The sequence below is a fragment of the Bufo gargarizans genome, chromosome 2, assembly GCF_014858855.1.
Source record: "Bufo gargarizans isolate SCDJY-AF-19 chromosome 2, ASM1485885v1, whole genome shotgun sequence".
In the NCBI taxonomy this organism is placed as follows: Eukaryota; Metazoa; Chordata; class Amphibia; order Anura; family Bufonidae; genus Bufo; species Bufo gargarizans.
In genome coordinates, this window is record NC_058081.1 from 179,327,209 (window position 1) to 179,346,393 (window position 19,185).

Sequence of the window (19,185 nt, forward strand, 5' to 3'; positions counted from 1 at the left end):
ACTGTAAAAGTCACTGTTAAAAGGGGCGGTCACTGTTAAAGGGGCGGTCACTGAAAGTCACTGTTGAAGGGGCAGTCACTGAAAGTCACTGTTAAAGGGGCGGTGACTGTGAAAGTCACTGTTAAAAGGGGCGGTAACTACAAAAGTCTCTTTTAAAGGGGCAGCCACTATGAAAGTCACTGTTAAAGGGGCGGTCACTGTTAAAGTCACTGTTAAAGGGGTGGTCACTGTGAAAGTCACTGATAAAGGAGTGGTAGCAGTAAAAGTCACTTTTAAAGGGTCGGTCACTGTGAAAGCCACTGTTAAAGGGGCGGGCACTGTGAAGGTCACTGTTAAATGTGCAGGCACTATTAAAGGGGTGGGGACTGTGAAATTCATTGTTAAAGGGGAAGGCACTGTGGAGGTCAATGTTAAAAGGGTGGCCACTGTGGAAGTCAATGTTAAAGGGGCAGGCACTGTGGAGGTCATTGTCAAGGGGGTGGATACTGTAGAGGTCACTGTTATAGGGAAACTCTATATCTTTTTACGACACACGGAAACATAAAATAAAATAAATTAAATATACCCGTGCGAAGCCGGGTCCTTCTGCTAGTAATAATTTAAGTGATAACCAACATGGGTTTACCAAAGACATAAGTTGTCAGACTCAGGCTACTTTCATACTAGCATTTTTGCTGGATCTGGCAGGGTCCAGCAAAAACGCTTCCATTACTGATAATACAGCCATCTGCATCTGTTATGAATGGATCCGGTTGTATTATCTTTATTCTTTAACATATTTTTTACATTGTCAAAACAAAATCGTCATTAGCTCCAATGAAAGTCAATGGCGGATCCGTTTTCTATTGTGGCAGATTGTGCCAGATCCATTGACTTGCATTTGAGTCATGACAGATCCGTTTTGCTCCGCATCTCCAGGACGGAAAGCAAAATACAACATGTTGCGGTTTGCTCTCCGGTCTGGGAATGCAACTAAACGGAACGGAGTTCATTTTGGAGCATTCTGTTCTGTTCAGTTCTATCCCCATTGACAATGAATAGGGACAAAACTGAAGAGTTTTTTTTCCAGTATTAAGCCCCTATGACAAAAGACAATACCATAAAACTTTAACACTAGTGTGAAAGTAAGACACCAAAAAAGAGAAATAGGGCTAGCACAAAATAGTAGTAAATATAAGCTTTATTATAGTCTCAACACAAGACAAAATACAATAAAATACAGATAAAAAACAATATAGTGGTGGTTGAAGGACACACTGGACGACATGGGACACCACTAATCACTCAACATATATATCCAGGCTGGAAATGTCACATAGTATATACATAACCCAACATAGGTGTCTAATACATATAACCAGCCAAAACTATAGCTATAAGAACAGAGTACAAATTAGATACAGTACAAAGAAGCATAAAGTGCATAGTGCAAATCTAACCCCAACCCCAACGCACGTTTCGCATAAGCTTCTTCAGGGGGAAGGAGTGTGTGTGTGTGTCTGAAGAAGCTTACGGGAAACGTGCATTGGGGTTTTTCCTGGTCCACCACTCAGGTATTTTACTGCATGGCTCTATAGTGGACAGTTCAGTATAACAGATCTATGTACTCTGTTAGATTTGCACTATGCACTTTATTCTTCTTTGTACTGTATCTAATTTGTACTCTGTTCTTATAGCTATAGTTTTGGCTGGTTATATGTATTAGACACCTATGTTGGGTTATGTTTATGTATATACTATGTGACATTCCCAGCCTGGATATATATGTTGAGTGATTAGTGGTGTCCCATGTCGTCCAGTGTGTCCTTCAACCACCACTATATTGTTTTTTATCTGTATTTTATCGTATTTTGTCTCGTGTTGAGACTATAATAAAGCTTATATTTACTACTATTTTGTGCTAGCCCTATTTCTCTTTTTTGGTGTCTAACTTTGCATGCAGGCTTGGCATGGGTACTCACTTCGGTGAGTCATTTATTGGTGTATATATAAATACTAGTGTGAATGTACCCTAACCTGATTTGTTTTTATGAGGAGGTGAGTAGTAGCCTGGACAGACGGCCGGCTGTGGATGTAGTGTTTCTGGTGTGACACAGTAAAGGGAATTGTATGCGGAGACAGGTATTTTCCTCCCAGTGTGTGCTGCTGGACTAATTAGCAGTCAGGTAAGGTCAAACTCCAGACTGGATCACAGATGCCGGTTCGGGTTTTTGTTAACAACTAGCTGCCTTTAAAAGACAACTGGGTTCATGCAGAGGGGATCTCTGTATTGGGATCTGAGACTTGTGCCGGGGTGGAGGGCTGAGACCCATGTGAGGGGAAACAGGCCGACTAAAGTCTGCTGATAGACTCTTGTTGGCAGAACAGGTCGCATGGTGTGAACTGACACCAATACTGCAAGGTGACTTTTTTGCTTGAAAGTGTTTTTTTGTTCTCTGAACTTTCTAATGGGTGAATAAACACAGAACTTTTGGTTTACAAACTAGTTGGTGCCTCTATACTGCGTCCGTTTATCCTGTTTACCAGAGCAAATCCCCACACTGGATTTTGCAAAGGCTTTTGATACTGTGCCTAATAGAAATTTAATAGGTAAAGTAATGTCTAAAGGCTTGGAAAGTATAGTTTGTAATTGGATTGAAAACTGGCTGAAGGACCGTGTCCAGAGAGTTGTGGTCAATGATTCCTATTCAGAATGGTCCCGGGTTATAAGTGGTGTACCCCAAGGTTCAGTGCTGGGTCCTCTGTTATTTAATTTATTTATGAATAATATTGAGGACGGGATTAATAGCACCTTTTCTATTTTTGCAGATAACACTAAGCTGTGTAGTACTGTGCAGTCTACGGAAGATGTCCATAAACTACACTCTGAGTGATTGGGCATCAACTTGGCAAATGGTCAAGGTGATAAATGTAAAGTTATGCATCTTGGTAATAATAATCTCCGTGCTTCATATGTCCTAGGCGGGCAAATAACACTGTGAGAGTCACTTGTAGAGAAGGATTTGGGTGTCCTAGTAGATCATATATTAAATAACAGCATACAATGTCAATCGGCTGCTTCTAAGGCCCCCAGGATATTGTCATGCATGACAGAAACGGACTCGCGGGGCAGAGATGTAATATTACCACTCTACAAAGCATTGGTGCGACCTCATCTGGAATATGCAGTTCAGTTCTGGACACCAGTCCATAGAAAGGACGCACTGCAGCTGGAAAAAGTACAGAGCAGAGCGACTAAACTGATAAGGGGCATGGAGGGTCTTAGTTATGAAGAAAGATTAAAAGAATTACATGTACAGTGCTTGCAGAAGTATTCACCCCCCTTGACTTTTTTTGTATTTTGGTGCCTCACAACCTGGAATTAACATGGATTGTTTGAGGATTTGCATCATTTAATTTACAGAACATGCCCATAACTTTGAAGTTGTTTTTTTTTTTTTGTTTTTTGTTTTTTTATTGTGCAGCAAACAACAAATAGGGTAAACTAACAGAAAAAATAACTGTGCATAACTATTCACCCCCCTAAAGTCAATACATTGTAAAGCCACCTTTTCCCGCAAACACAGATCCAAGTCGCTTTGAATAGGTCTCTATGAGCTTGTCACATCTTACCACTGGGATGCAAAACTGCTCCAGCTCCTTCAAGTTGGATGGTTTGCGCTTGCGAACAGCAATCTTTAAGTCTGACCACAGATTTTTTATTTGACTGAAATATGGCTTTGACTAGGTCATTCCAACACATTTACATGTTCCCCTAAACCACTCAAGTGTTGCTTTAGCAGTGTGTTTCGGGTCATTGTCCTGCTGGAAGGTGAACCTCCATCCTAGCCTCAAATCACGCACAGAGTGGTCAGGTTTTGCTCAAGATTATCCCTGTATCCCTGCACCATCCATCTCTCCCTCAACTCTGACCAGTTTCCCAGTCCCAGCTGCTGAAAAACATCCCCACAGCATGCTGGTGTTCTTTAGGTGATGTATTGTGTTGGGTTTTGCGCCAGAGCGTTTTCTTTGATGGCCGGAAAGTTCAATTTTAGTGTCTCCCACATGCCTTTTTGCAAACTCACAACGTGCCTTATTGTTTTTAGCTGAAAGTAATGGCTTTCTTCTGGCCACTCCGCCATAAAGCCTAACTCTATGAAGCGTACGGCTTATTATCGTCCTATGTACAGATACTCCAGTCTCTGCTGTGGAACTCCAGGGTTACCTTAGGTCTCTGTGCTGCTTCTCGGATAAATGCCCTCCTTGCCCGGTCCGTGAGTTTTGGCGGACGGCCGTATCTTGGCAGGTTTGCTGTTGTGCCATGTTCTTTCCAATTGGTTATGATAGATTTGATGGTGCTCCTGGAGATCATCAAAGATTTGGATATTTTTTTATAATCTAACCCTGACTTGTACTTCTTAACAACCATGCCTCTTACTTGTTTGGAAAGTTCCTTGGTCTTCATGGAAGTGTTTGGTTAGTGATGCCTCTTGCTTAGGTGTTGCCACTGGGGCCTTTCAAAAAAAGTGTATATATGTAATGACAGATCATGTGATTCTAAGATTGCACACAGGTGGACATAATTTCAATAATTATGTGACTTCTGAAGGTAATTGGTTGCATCATAGCTTTTTATGGGCTTCCTAACAAAGGGGGTGAATATATACGCACATGCCAATTTTCTGTTTTCTATTTGTAAACAATAGTTTTATTTATATATTTTTCTCATTTCACCTCACAAACTTAGACTATTGTGTTCTAATCCATGACATAAAATTCAGATTAACAAAACATTGAATTTAAGGCTGTAATGTAACCAAAAACGAAAAAAGTCAGGGGGGTTTATACTTTTGCAAGGTACTGTATTTAGTCTTGAGAAGAGGCGTCTAAGGGGGGACATGAATAACCTATACAAATTTATAAATGGGCCATACAAAAAATACTGTGAAAAACAGTTACATGTAAAATCCCCTGAACAGACAAGGGGCACTGCCTCCGACTGGAGTAGAAAAAGTTCAGTCTTTAAAAGCATCAAAGCTTCTTTACTCTAAGAACTGTGAATCTGTGGAATAGACTTCCTCAGGACGTGGTCACAGCAGGAACAGTGGACAGTTTTAAAAAGCTTTTAGATGAATTCTTAAAAGTAAATTACATTAATGCTTATGAAAATGAGTAGAAATCTGAGTCTCACTTCCTGCTGGGATTCACGTCCCCACCTATCCCTTGGTTGAACTTGATGGACTTATATCTTCTTTCAACTGAATTAACTATGTAACATTTCACTGTACATGTACAGCACACTGATCAGGCTGGCACAGCAGCTGTGCTTGCCCAATCAGAGATAGGGGAATGGCTGTTTCTGATTTAGTGCTGTTACTGATGTTACTGCTGTAACCCCCGGCATCAGTAAAAAAATAAATAAAAAAATCCTCAAATTTAGTCCAATCAACCCATTAGATGCCATGGTAAACACTGACCGCAGCATCTAAGGGGCTTACAAAGGAAGGAGGCTCCCTTTCTCAACCCATCTGCTCCCCATGATGATGTTGCAGGCTGACAATGGTTGGTATGGCAGCCGGAGTCCATACGGCTTGCCAGCTACGGAAGCCTACAAGGCTGAGAACAGCCAAATAAATAAAAACTATGAAAGGACAATCATTTTTTTGGTCACCTCTTCTCCCAAAAATCATATCAAGTGATCAAGTTGTATGTACCCCAAAATGGTGTAGATGAAAACATCAACTCATACTGCAAGATAGAAGCAGTCATATAACATTGTCAGAAACATTTTTAAAAATGCCTCTCTGAAAATGGCAACACAAAAACATGATTTCCCCCCCTAAAATATACTTTAATTGTGTAAAAGTAGCAAAGCTTTCAAAAAAAAAAAACTATGGACACAACATATTGGGCAATGGAATATCATATTCTGTGTAAAAATTGCAATTTTTACATTCCACCAACTGATGTGCATACATTTTTGCAAAACACCTGTGGGGACAAAATGATCCCATATCCCTTGATAAATTCTGCGAGGGATGTGGTTTCTAAAATAGGGTTCTTGGGGGTTTCTTTTATTTTACCTCAGAATCTCTGCAGTTGTCAGCCAGTGCTGTATAAATCACCCAACTAGGCCTCAAATGGACATGGTGCTCTTTCTCTTCTGAACCCTGCATTGTGCCCATACAGCAGTTTATGACCACATATGGGATATTTTTGTAAACTTAAGAATCAGGGTAATAAATATTGAGGTTTGTTATGCTGTTTACCCTTGCCATGTTTAAGTTTAATTAAATGCAAAATCTGCAAACAAATTAATTTGTTAAATTTCCCCTCCTTTTTGCTTGGAACACCTAAAGAGTTTCTAAAATCAGTTTTGAATAATTTGAGAAGTGCAATTTCTAAAATGGGGTCATTTATGGGTGGTTTCTATCATGTAAGCCTCTCAAAATCACTTCAGAACTGAACTGGTCCTTAAAACACTCAGTTTTAGAAATTTTCTGCAAAATTAGATGAATTGCTTCTAAAATGCTAAGCCTTCTAAAATCCCAAAAACATTTACAAAATGACAAAAACATAAAGTAGACATATGGTTATTTAAGAACTATTTTAGAAAACTGCACTTTTTCCAAATATTCTGAAATTTTTAGATAGTTTTAATAAATAAAGGTAAAGCCAAATGTATCACTAATGTGAATTACAATCTCAGAATGGTTTGGATAAGTAAAAGCATTCCATATTTATTACCACATAAGTGCCACATGTCAGATTAGGAAAACTAGGCTGTGTCAGAAAGGTGAAAACTGTCTGTGTCTGAAAGGGGATAATGATGCTTTATTTCTTATTTTTATATTGTTATTATAATTATGCTATATTATTCATGTTTTCTTGACTTTGCCAAAATGTTAACTGTGGGCATTTCTGCTGTAAAGGAGGCACAATGTGGGCATTAGTAATGTGCGGTAGCACTACGGGGAAATGCCCTAGATTACCCTGTCATACATTGGGATGGCTAGGTCTTACAGGGTCAGCACAGCACCCCCTGCTGGGGATTTAAAAGGGGCAGTCACAATCCCTTCCTTATGTGATTGTAATTTTTTGCTCTGTCACCACAGAAACCTTGTTCTTGATCAAGTGGACATCACATCGACATGCCTGCGACCCTGGATATGGTAGGACCAGTTGGTGTACTGGTACTGCCGTGTACCCTATGATAGATTTTATTAGGTAAGTAGGACTAGGTGAGTATAGCTATGCACTGGGCTGAGTTAGAAGAGTGGCTTAGTGTAAAAAAAAAGATATATTATTTTTTATGTAAATTTAATCCTTGTCCCGGGTGCTGGAAAGCCTAGCTACACCTCTACTCTATGCCATCTGTATCTATCTATCCTATTTAAAATCGACTTTTATTAGCTGAATTATAAGTTTTACACCTAGAAAGATATCTAAATTGTTTCCATAATATTTAACTACCAGGTAAATGTGTGCAGTACTTCACTGACAAATTCATGGCTTAACTATTGAAATATAATTTCAAGTCATCCTTGCGCACCAAATGGTTATTGTTAATCTAAGTCTGAAAGGTCATTTGTTATATGCAGGAGACATATGCTTGACTGCAGCCATAAAGCCAAAAGCAGCATGCACCCCTGCATTCAGTAGAGACCTCCGTTTTCTACTGAATCATTTTATCTATTGCCAGTACTGGTTGAAATGCAAAGAAAAACGCTTTACACATTTTATTAATAGATGGATGAAATCTCAACTACACAGTGGTCTAAAAGGGAGAGTTTACAGTTGATTACGTATCCCTGGTAAATATCTGGTCTGCTTGGCATCTGTACAGTCACTTAAGAGATCTCGCTTGTACTGTATTTGATTATAGCTTGTATATCATTTCATTCTACTGTATTTTTCTGTTACCTCTGAACAGTAACATGCCCACAGCATATTGTAGCTTACAATACTAGTTATTCTATCAAGAAAGCAGTAAAAATATACAGTATATACGCGATCAATGAAAATTTTGTTTTTATTTGGACAGGCCATACATGTTAAAAGGTGAGCAGTAATAGTGTCTACCCAACTAATCCCTATCAAAAAATTTTTTTTTCAACCAAGTAACTAATAATATATCACTAGGATATGTCATCAGTATCTGATTGGTGGGGGTCTGACACCCGGCAACCCGGCCAATCAGCATTTTTTTTTTATATCAAGTATTTTTTATTTGTCAAGATTACAAAGCTGTATACAGTAGAAACATTATTATGTCTTAATACAGAAAAATACATCTGTTCAAGATTTGTACAGATGTGTACATTGTGTATTGTCATTTTGTGTGTAATATAGCATATAAAACATACATGAAATATCTTCCCTACCCCTAACTCCCCCCCCCCCACCCTTTGTACTCACTCCGGCCTGCATGCGACACTTTCCCACTCCTAGAATCAAGTGTGGCTATTGGATAACCAGTTACTCCATAGTTTCTCAAACTTTTGCGGACACCCTCTTTTCAGGAAAATAGCTTTCTCACAGATCAACATGTCATTGACTTTGCCCATAAATTCTTCCAAGGTCGGGGGGCTAGTCCGTATCCAGTGTAACACAATCAGTTTCCTGGCTACATACAGCAATCTACCTACTGCGATCTTACTATACTCCTCAGTCCCTATTTCAGAGACATAACCCAGAATACATATTTTGGGGTCTCTGTCAATCCTAACTGCCGTGTTTTGGTGTATGATCTCTAGTACACCCGACCAGAGCCTATCCAGACATTGACACTTCCATATCATGTGGATCAAGTCAGCTGGCTCCGTAGAACACCTTGGGCAGCACGCATTCATTCTAACCCCAATAGAATGATTTTACACTTACAGACATGACTAGCTGGATTTTACAGCAGAAATTGGGGAAGAAGGATTTAATGTGGATACTGGAAGGGAAGGGGGAACACACGCTGGCAGATAATATCCCTCTGATAGGCCTTATGAAAAGAGTCTGGATGAAGGTCAAGCAGCTGAGAGGGGTGATGGGCGTCAGTGAGTTGGCCCCAATTTGGAACATCTCTCGGCTTCCGGAATTTCTTTCTCTGTCTGGTTTTCATGGATGGGAAAATAACAGAATTTATAGGATAGGTGACTTGGTAGAAGATGGGGTGTTTAAATCATTTATGAATATACAAAGGGAAATTTCAAATTCCTCGAACAAGGTTTTATTAATACCTACAGATATAACACCATGAAGAAAAAAGATACTCGCATTTTAAAATTAATCTCGCTCAAAAATTAATCCTTATAGGGAACGAAAAGAGAGGTTTGATATCTATGCTCTATATATTGTTACTGGACAAGTTTCTGATCTCTCATTCGTTAACTAGAAAGAAAAAGTGTGAGGATGATGTGGGAGGGATAGAGCAGGGACAATGGGAGGATATTTTAGAGGCGTTTACTTCATTGAGTGAATAGGGAAAGTTGTCCCAACTCTACATCATTCATAGAGTATGCAAAACGCCAATCAGCTGTTTTAGTAGGCATCGGCGTTCCTGTGAGCACCGTTGCCTTCACTTGAATGGGGAGGAGATTCTCCTAGGCCACGTGACCAATGAACATGTTGTAACTGGCCTAGGAAAAGCTGTGAGAAGGCCGCGGCACCCACAGGGCCCCCACCGATCAGATACTGATAATTAACGTTGAGGGAAGCAAAACATTTAAAGCGGATTTCAGTCTGAAGTTTATGAAAACTTTGAACGAATCAGAATTTTCTCATTTCATGTTAACAAATCAGTTTTTCCTAAAATGATGGCTGCACGTGTTACAAGGTGGAAGTAAGAAGCCCGGAACGCGAGATCACCCATAATGCCATGCAGCCAGCCAATCTGCAGATAGCCATCCACTGTGAAGTCACAGCCCTATAAAACCCTCATCCTGTGCGGTCTCCACCATTGTCCTATGAGTTGAGCAGAGGGAGAGACATGACAAGCGCTCATGCGCTAGGGACAGTGTTGCTGAAAATTATTAATAGAATAGTGGAGAGATTAAAGGCATGTGTAATATACCGCTGTGTGCATCACGTTCTAGTGCACTGACATTCAGAGTTAATCTGTTATTTTAGTGATACAGTTAGTATGCCTCAGCATTAACCCCTTAGTGACCAGCCTGTTTTGGGCCTTACTGACCAAGCATTCTTCTTCCTTTTTTCATCGTCGCATTCCAAGAGCTATAACTTTTTTATTTTTTCATCTATATAGCTTAATGGGGGCTTATGTTTTGAGGGACAAGTTGTAGTTTTTAATGGCGCCATTTTGGGATACACATACCTTTCTGATTAACTTTTACTAACTCTTTCTGGGAAGGAGATGGGAAAAACAGCAGTACTGCCACTGCGTTTTTATGTTATAAATTTTACGGCGTTCATTTTTTGGTATAAATAATATAATATCTTTATTCTCTGGTTCAGTACGATTACAGTGATACCAAATACGTATATTTTTTTATTTTTTTACATTTTACTACTTTTTTGCAATAAACCCCTTTTTTTAAAAGAAAAATATGGTCTTGCATTGCTGCTCCCCAAGACCTATGGAGTTGTGTGGGGGCTTGATTTTTGTGGGATGACTTGCATTTTCATTGGTATCATGTTGGAGTAAATGGTGCTTTTTGATCGCTTATTATTAGGTTTTTTTTCAGTGGCAACTAAGAATAAATTAGCAATTCTGTCTTTTTTTTTATAGCGTTTACCATAGGGGATAATTTACATGATATTTATGTAGTCAGGGTCATTATGGACGCGGCAATACCAAACATATGGGGAAGAATTTTTTTTTTTAAAGCATCATTTTTTTTATGTGATTTTTTTTTTTTCAATTGAATACATTTTTTAGGTTTGTTTTTTTACTTTTTTTACCACTTAATAGTCCCATAAGGGTACTATAACAGACAGCTTTTTGATTGCTTTTAAAATGCAATGCACTATCCCTACAGTGCATTCCATTTTAATGTCAGTGCTATTCTGACATTGACCAGCAGGCTGTGCCAGAGAGAGGTGCAGCCTGCTGGAAACTAAACAAGGCAGGCTTGGGGCCTTCATAGACCCCAGCCAGACTTCACACACATTGGCACCCCGCTCTCGCATTTGCAGGGTTCCGATGGGAGACAGAGGGAGCCCGCTCCCTGTGTCAGCACTTTACATGCGGCGGGTGCCTTTGCCTGCAGCATGTAAAGTGTTAAAAAGCCTGGATTGGCACTCCTGCCGGTCCGGGCTGTTAGAGCAGGGCCGCCACTCTCATGTGAGAGCGGGTTCAGCGGGCAAGTAGTGACGATGAGAGTCGTGTGGGAGCAGGTATTGCGAGCGGTCAGGCACATGGCCCTGAAACCGGTGAGAGTGACATCAGTGACATGCAGACAGTAGTGGATGATGATGTAGCCGATCGCACGTGGGAGCTGGTGTAGAGGGGGCTTCATCATCAGGTGATGAGGATGACAGCTTTTGCCTGAGGCAGCGGCTGAGCCAGCAGGGTGCTACCATGGCTGGTATATATAGTTCAGACCAAGGCACACCAGCAACTTGGCCAAGTGATGGCAATGCTGCCTCCGCATTGTAATGCTGGGATTTCTGCGCCAATGTCCTCCTCTGCCTCCTCATCCTCGATCTTGTCCTCTTCCTCCCCTCTAGGCTCAGTTCACAGTGGTCCTCTAGCACCGTGTTTCCCAACCAGTGTGCCTCCAGCTGTTGCAAAACTACAACTCCCAGCATGCCTGGACAGCCTTTGGCTGTGCGGGCATGCTGGGAGTTGTAGTTTTGCAACAGCTGGAGGCAGACTGGTTGGGAAACACTGCTCTAGCATATCACCTATGCAAAGCTAGACATTGCCACGCAGGTCTGCATCTCGTCAGCTTGGCCAAACGGAGCCACAGTGGGGAGGAACTGCTAAGCGTTATCAATAATGAAATCAAACCCTGGCTGTCTCCTCTGTGCAGCCCACTGTATTTGCTTATACAGCTGCACATTCAATCTTCTCCGTGATGTTAGGAGGTCTATAGACTACACCAAGAACAATTTTTTTCGGTGTTGATTTCCCTTTGTAATTCCACCCAGAGGATTTCAATAACCTCAACATCTTTATCCACAATTGCCTCTTTGAAACACCCTTTCATATCACTCCTAACATGTAGACACACTACAAAACCTATTCTACTAGACTTGCTTTTTATCATTTGGCCGACAGCTATCTTTCCCAATTCCCTCCCCATACGCATACATGTTTAGCTCGGCCGAACGTGTATGTGTATTCTATTGGAAGAGCAGAGACGGCTACTTCTGGCAGCAGTTTATCTCTGAGGAGAAAAAAAGGCTAGGGCGAAAATATCATTTTGCAAGATCTATGTCTCATCTAACATCATCTGTCGGGGGAGAGTCAGGACCTCCCCATACAAGATAGTGTGTCAGCCAGACCCTTCCTCGGTGGATTCAGCCTACAAAAGACTAATGTGTATGGCCACTGGCCAGCTATAGTAAAGTAGTTAAAAAATACATCTGAATCCACACCATTTAATATAAAAATTTTAACAGATATTCAGCCTTGAAGTTCAGCTGCAAATGCAAAATATATAATTTATAACCAAACATGAGTTATGTTTTTAATATTTCACATGCCCTTTGATAATATTCAAGTTACGGTATAAATGTTAAGAAATTATTGCCAGTTCAGAAATTATTATTTCATGAGGATTGAATAGAAATGTTAATAATCTGAAACAAAGTGAGTGGAATGAGGAACTAGCGGCTGGTATAATAACCTGTTTACAAAGTTAGGCACGCATTGTAATTTATATGCTATTGGAAGAGCTCAATCAACATAAATTGCTCTTTATTGTTGCATGCCCTACTGTATTTCATTCGTTTTTCAAACATATGAATTGAAAATCTAGTCACATGAATATGTAAAAAAATTTGAGAGGCTGCAGATAGAATTTATCACGCCCCACATTTTTATGCCAGACGGACCGGATTACATGAGGCATGACTGGCTTCAGCAGTGATGTGCCACTGGGGGACACGCCTCTGCTGAGGTAAGTCATTGGCTGCAGTGGTGCAAGTGACCCTGTCTGTCCAGAAGATTACAGGAAAAAGACTTAAAGACCACTGAAGAGAGCTAGGGAGCAGAATTGGAGCAGCGGGGAGTATGATTTTTTTTTCAACAGGTACACTACAACAGGTTTCTATCAAAAGTTAAAGCTTAACAACCATTTTAAGATGTTGAAATAGGGGATAATATGCATGTTAATTGACAGTTAAATGTGAGGAGAAAGAGGTGTACACCTTGAGATGAGAGGTGGTTACTAGTGATGAGCGGCAGGGGTCATATTCGAATTTGCGATATTTCGCCAATATTTTGTAGAATATTCGGAGAATATTAGCAAATTTGAATATTCGTTATATTCTAAGATTTTTTTTACTCGAAAAATCGACAAGGTAATGATCACGTAATATGCAAATTTTCGTAATGTGAGTTTTTATCACAAATTTTTCAATTGCCGAGTAAAAACATGATACCTCCCTGCTTCTTGTTTGTGGGCCAATGAGTCATAGCACTATATTGAATATATTCATTTTTTCAAATATTCGTAATATTTTAAAACAAGAATATATAGCAATACAGCGAATATTCAAAAAAACGAATAAAGAGCAATTTAGCTAATATAGTGCTATAATCTTTTTTTTCAATAGTTGAATTTTTTTTCCAATCTGAACTTCAGATGAGAAAAAAATTACAACTATTAGACAAAGAAGATTATAGCACTATATTAGCTATATTGCTCTATGTTTGTTTTTTTCGAATATTCGCTATATTGCTATATATTCTTGTTTTTGGATTTTATGAATATTTAAAAAAACTAATATATTCGATATAGAGCTATATATTAGTTATTTTTTATATCCATTATTTTTTCCATTTAAAGTCATGATTCCTCCCTGCTTCTTGCTTGTGGGCCAATGGGTAATTGGTCCACAAGCAACAAGCAGGGAGGAATCATTAATTAAAAAAATATGCAATAAAAAAATCTCGAATATTTGAAATTCATATATTCTAAATATTCGCGAATGTTCGAAGTAAGCTATATTCGCGATAAAAATTTGCAATTCGAATATTCGTGATCAACACTAGTGGTTACACACTGGCCTATCTCAGATCACCATTTCAACTGCTGGGTGGGATGTTCTACACTTTAAGCCAATGACATGCTTTCCTACTCTTCCTGTACGGCGGTATTGAGAGTTGCATTGGGGTCCTCAGTAGGCACTTTAATCCTGTATTAAATCTGGGGAAACTACTGTTGCATTGCTCACTTCAAAGGTTAACCTTCACATGACTGATGCATGACATAAACTTTCTCTAGACCATACTGCAGTGTAATACGCTGTTTTCTTAGCAATTTTATGAAACATTACAAAATAATATAGCTTAAGGGGAGTAATAAACAGAATTTATTCAGATGAAATAAAAATATGGAGTATGAGGAAAACACAGGTTTTGTGGGATTTGACCCTAGCTTTACACACAATGGAAAAGAGACATTAGCCCAGCTTTACTAATGTGCCTGTGCCAAAAATATGCAAAAAAAAGTGGTGCATTTTAGCACATCTAGGGTTTCTAAACATTTTTTTAATATGCTTGACAAGGGATGGGGCTTAACAGAAAGTGGGTGGAGTTTTAGGGGAAAGGGGACCTAAGATGTGCCATTTTGCTCCAAAAGTTTGGCTAAATTGTGGCGTAAAAAAAAATCTGTCAGTAAGCCAACCAATAGTTGTTATAGAGTCGGTGAAAAGTTTCTATCCCTGCACGACATTTTAAATTGGGCTGAGCCCCTGTGAAACAACTGGGGCAGGTCTACACAGCCTGTCTAAGCTTACGCCATCATTACGATTAGTTAGCCTGGGCCATAGTTTTTTTGAATAATATAATAAATACATGTAATACTATGTGAGGGTTATTTTCTTTAACCTATTAACCACCCTGCAATTTTCAGTTTTTGTCTTCTCATTTTTTACCCCCTGTCTTCCCAAACTCATAACTTTTTATTTTTCCATTCACATTGCTGTAAGAGGGCTTCTTTGTTGTGGGTCAAGTTTTACTTTCTAATATCACCATTTAATATTGCATACAATGTAGTGGGAATCTGGAAACAAATTCCAAATGGGGAGGCATTGCAAAAAAAAATTGCAATTCTGCCATCATTTTAGGGGTTTCATTTTTACGACATTCCCTGTGAAGTAAAACCTTCATTCTCTGGGTTACTACAATTACAATAGTACCACATTTATATATTTTTTTCTGTTTTAATTCTACAAGAAAATGAAACTTTGTAAAAAAACTTTTTCTTTTCATCACCATATTTTGACCCTCATTATCTTTTATAAAGTTTATCTACTGAGTTATGTAGGGTCTTACTTTTAGCGGTCTGTAGTTTTTATTAATGCCATTTTGGAGTGTGTATGACATTTGATCACTTTTTATTCAATTTCAATTGGAGGTGACGCATCCAAAAATTGTCGAACTGGATATTTCGATTTTTATCCCCATTACGACATTCACCGTACAGGATAAATACGTTTATATTTTAATAGTGCTGGCATTTCAGGATGCGGTAAGGCCTATGATGTTTATTTTTATTATGAGGAAAGAGAGGTGATTAGATTTTTAGAAATTTTTTTATATTTAAAAAAAATTCACTTTTTAAAGTTACCCTAGTTAGCTATAACATGCAAACAATAGACTGCTTCTCCAAACCTTTCAATGGATTATCACTGCAATGCATTGCAGATTCACTATGTTCTTATGAAGCCCTGTCACCTGCAGGGCCCCAAGTTGTTATGTAGAAGCAACTGCTTCCCCGATCTCTGCACAAGGAAGCTGTTGAAGCCTCGGGAGCCCTGTAAAAACCACTTCAGTTGTCGTGGTCACAATTTAATCATGGTATCTAATGGTTAAATGTCTGTGATCTGCGTTATTGCCAGTCGCAGACATTAGCGACAGGTATCTGCTGTGGCTAATGTCTGCATCAACCAAAGAGCTATGGTGCCTGCTGCATTCGCGAGCAGGCCCAGTTTTTAAAGACTGGAAAGGGTTAGTGGATATGTCAGTACAATATGCTGCCTTATGTAAGGACAGTATAGTATAGCTATAGGTACAAGCTAGACAAGATGGCACAAAAAATTACTGGGCCACTTTGCTACTACCAGCAAAGGATGCACTTCTCAAGATAGATTGACAGTACATATACAGCAGCCTGTCAATCGTGGCCCCAGGGGGTTAGGACAGGGTTCTGTTCATGAATACAACTGGACTCTTAATATAAGACCAGCATATTATTTCAGTGCTCCGCTAGTACTTTATGCGCCATTTTGGCTTCTAACTGCTGCCCTTAAATAAGGCAGCATATTAAGCTGACAGATTCACTTTAACTCACTTATAATATGGTCCTCGTCACCTGCAAGTCTTTGAAAAAAATCACAAATATTTATGAAGCATTTTGTCCCTGGCCAGCCTTCTTAGAATACAAAATTTAGCACCTTCATCCACATCCTGGCAGCTTACCGACCGGTCATGTGACATCACATACCCTGCCAGGAAATAGTGCATGTAATTGGTCAGAGCCGTTCATACACGTCTACAAGCTACACTCAAAATACCTATTAAGAGACATGAACAGGTGCAGTCGGACAATAAAAAGTAAGACAGCATCTAATTGACTATTCCAACAAGAACATATTATAGGATAAGACTGATTATAACAAAAAAACTGTGACAGATGTTTTTCAAATGAGGCAGGCTGTCCAATCATAAATGACTCTTGCTGTTAACCATAGACATTTTATATGCACATTATTTATAAAAGCTTTAAAAGGAAAATGTCATCATAAAATGACCTAATGTAAAAATCTAGTTTTAATGTTAAACATATTTTAGAATATAGATTTTGTTTAATCTCCCATGTCATCTATATTTAAAAAAAAAAATTAAATCCACGAGGTGTAATAATAGGCTATTCCGGGGAGATTACTTCTCAGCAGTCGTCTCATTGTCATCACAGGTAGAATTATAATGACCGATATTACCTACATACTGATACCACAGAATCCAACATTCACAATACATTATGGCACATCTTATCTATTCCCCTCCCTGTATGACATCCTCTACACAAGTCACAAAGCATGCCTAGAAAGCTATCCCATAGAAGTCAATGTGAAGCATAACATGCAGGTAACATGCAAGATGGTTGTCCTCATACCTCCATAATTATGTACAGAAAATAGAATAAAAAAAACTACAATCCCAAAACATTTTAAAAAATGAATATGTATTACTATCTGGTTTTATAGGTGACACATTCCCTTAAACACATTGAAACAAACACATTAATACAGAAACCATGCAGCAACCCTCCATGAAGTCACAGAAAATGACACCCGAACCAAGGCTTTTAGCTTAATTAAGTCTTTTAGTCACTTGGATCTGCAAATTACTTCTTTAAGAGCTTCTAAGGATTATCGCTTAATCAATGCTCGTGGGAGACAATGAGTGATAATTACTTCCACATTCAATACACATCACCCTCAGTTTCTATAATCCTGAGTCCAAGAGGCTACACATTCTTAACATTCACCTTTCATAAACCACCAATTCTGCAGGTTTTCTATGTGAATTTGTACTAGAAGGAATAAATCTATGCTAAATATAATGTCCAGTACATTAAAGGGTTTGAACAGCCTAATTTAAAACCTGTCAGGCAGCAGTGTGTTCAAGAAATAGAAAAAATATTTCTCCACTTTCAAAAGCCTTTCCATTCCAGAACTGTGGTTCCTGGAAGTCCTGCAGGACTGGAAGAGATGGGCAGCCGTTCTTGGTCATGAAACTGCTGCAGCCACTAACTGGCTTCTGTGGTTACGTGAGCAAGAATGGTACATCATTGCTAGTGATGTTTCCTTTTGCACGTGTGATTGATTGATTGACTGAAACTCTTGTGAGTAAGAACTGGTCCCCATCACTTCCAAAAGCCAAGATGCTGGAAAGGAGGCATTTTGAAATCCATGCTATCAGAGTAATGTGACTGCTAATACACAAATAAAAAGAAGATAATGAGTACATACAAGCCAAATAGAATTCTACACATGCTAGAGAGAAGTAAATACAAGCTAGAGAGAAGCACATACAAGCTAGGGAGGAGTCCATACATGCTAGAGAGAAGCACATACAAGCTAGGGAGGAGTCCATACAAGCTAGAGAGGAGTCCATACATGCTAGGGAGGAGTCCATACATGCTAGAGAGAAGCACATACAAGCTAGGCAGGAGTCCATACAAGCTAGAGAGGAGTCCATACATTCTAGGGAGGAGTCCATACATGCTAGGGAGGAGTCCATACATGCTAGAGAGGAGTCCATGCAAGCTAGAGAGGAGTCCATGCAAGCTAGAGTGGAGTCCATGCAAGCTAGAGAGGAGTCCATGCAAGCTAGAGTGGAGCCCATGCAAGCTAGAGAGGAGCCCATGCAAGCTAGAGTGGAGCGCATGCACGCTAGAGTGGAGCGCATGCACGCTAGAGTGGAGCGCATGCAAGCTAGAGTACATACAAGCTAGAGATGAGTATGTAAAAGCTAGAGAGGAGTATGTAAAAGTTAGAGAGGAGTGCATACAAGCTAGAGAGAAGTACATAGAAGCTAGAGAGTAGTACATACATACCATCCACAAAACTGGGGAAAGTCGCCACTTTCTTTGTTTCCTAAAAAAGAAAAGAAGAAAAAAAGAAACTGTTAACTAACAATACTGCCTGATTAATAATACTTTTCATAGGAATTAAAGACACTTAATATAATAAAAGATTAATTAATCAATTTTTTATATATTTTATTCCATTCACATAGCCTTATGAGGGCTTAGATTTTTTGGAATATGCTGTACTTTCTAATGGCACCATTTACGGTTGCATAAAATGTGGTGGGTAGTGGAAAAAAATTGGAAAAAAAACTAAATTCTGCCACAGCATTCACTATGCAGTAAAATTGACCTGTTACTTTCATTCTCCAGGTCAGTACGATTAAAACAATACCACACTCATGTAATGTTTATTGCGGTTTAATTCTGAAAGAAAAAAAAAAACTTAAAAATGTTTTTTTTTTCATCACCATATTTTGACCCCTAT

At 39.1% G+C, this 19,185-nt stretch overlaps 1 protein-coding gene across 2 annotated transcripts in view; it reads right to left on the reverse strand.

Moving 5' to 3' along the window:
• APBA2 (amyloid beta precursor protein binding family A member 2) overlaps positions 1-19,185 on the reverse strand; it is a 413,133-nt gene that overhangs the window by 174,576 nt on the left and 219,372 nt on the right. For both annotated transcript variants that reach the window (XM_044283308.1, XM_044283307.1), the window contains one exon: positions 18,726-18,765. In XM_044283308.1, coding sequence (XP_044139243.1) covers positions 18,726-18,765 — 40 coding nt within the window. The remainder of the gene's footprint in view (positions 1-18,725; positions 18,766-19,185) is intronic.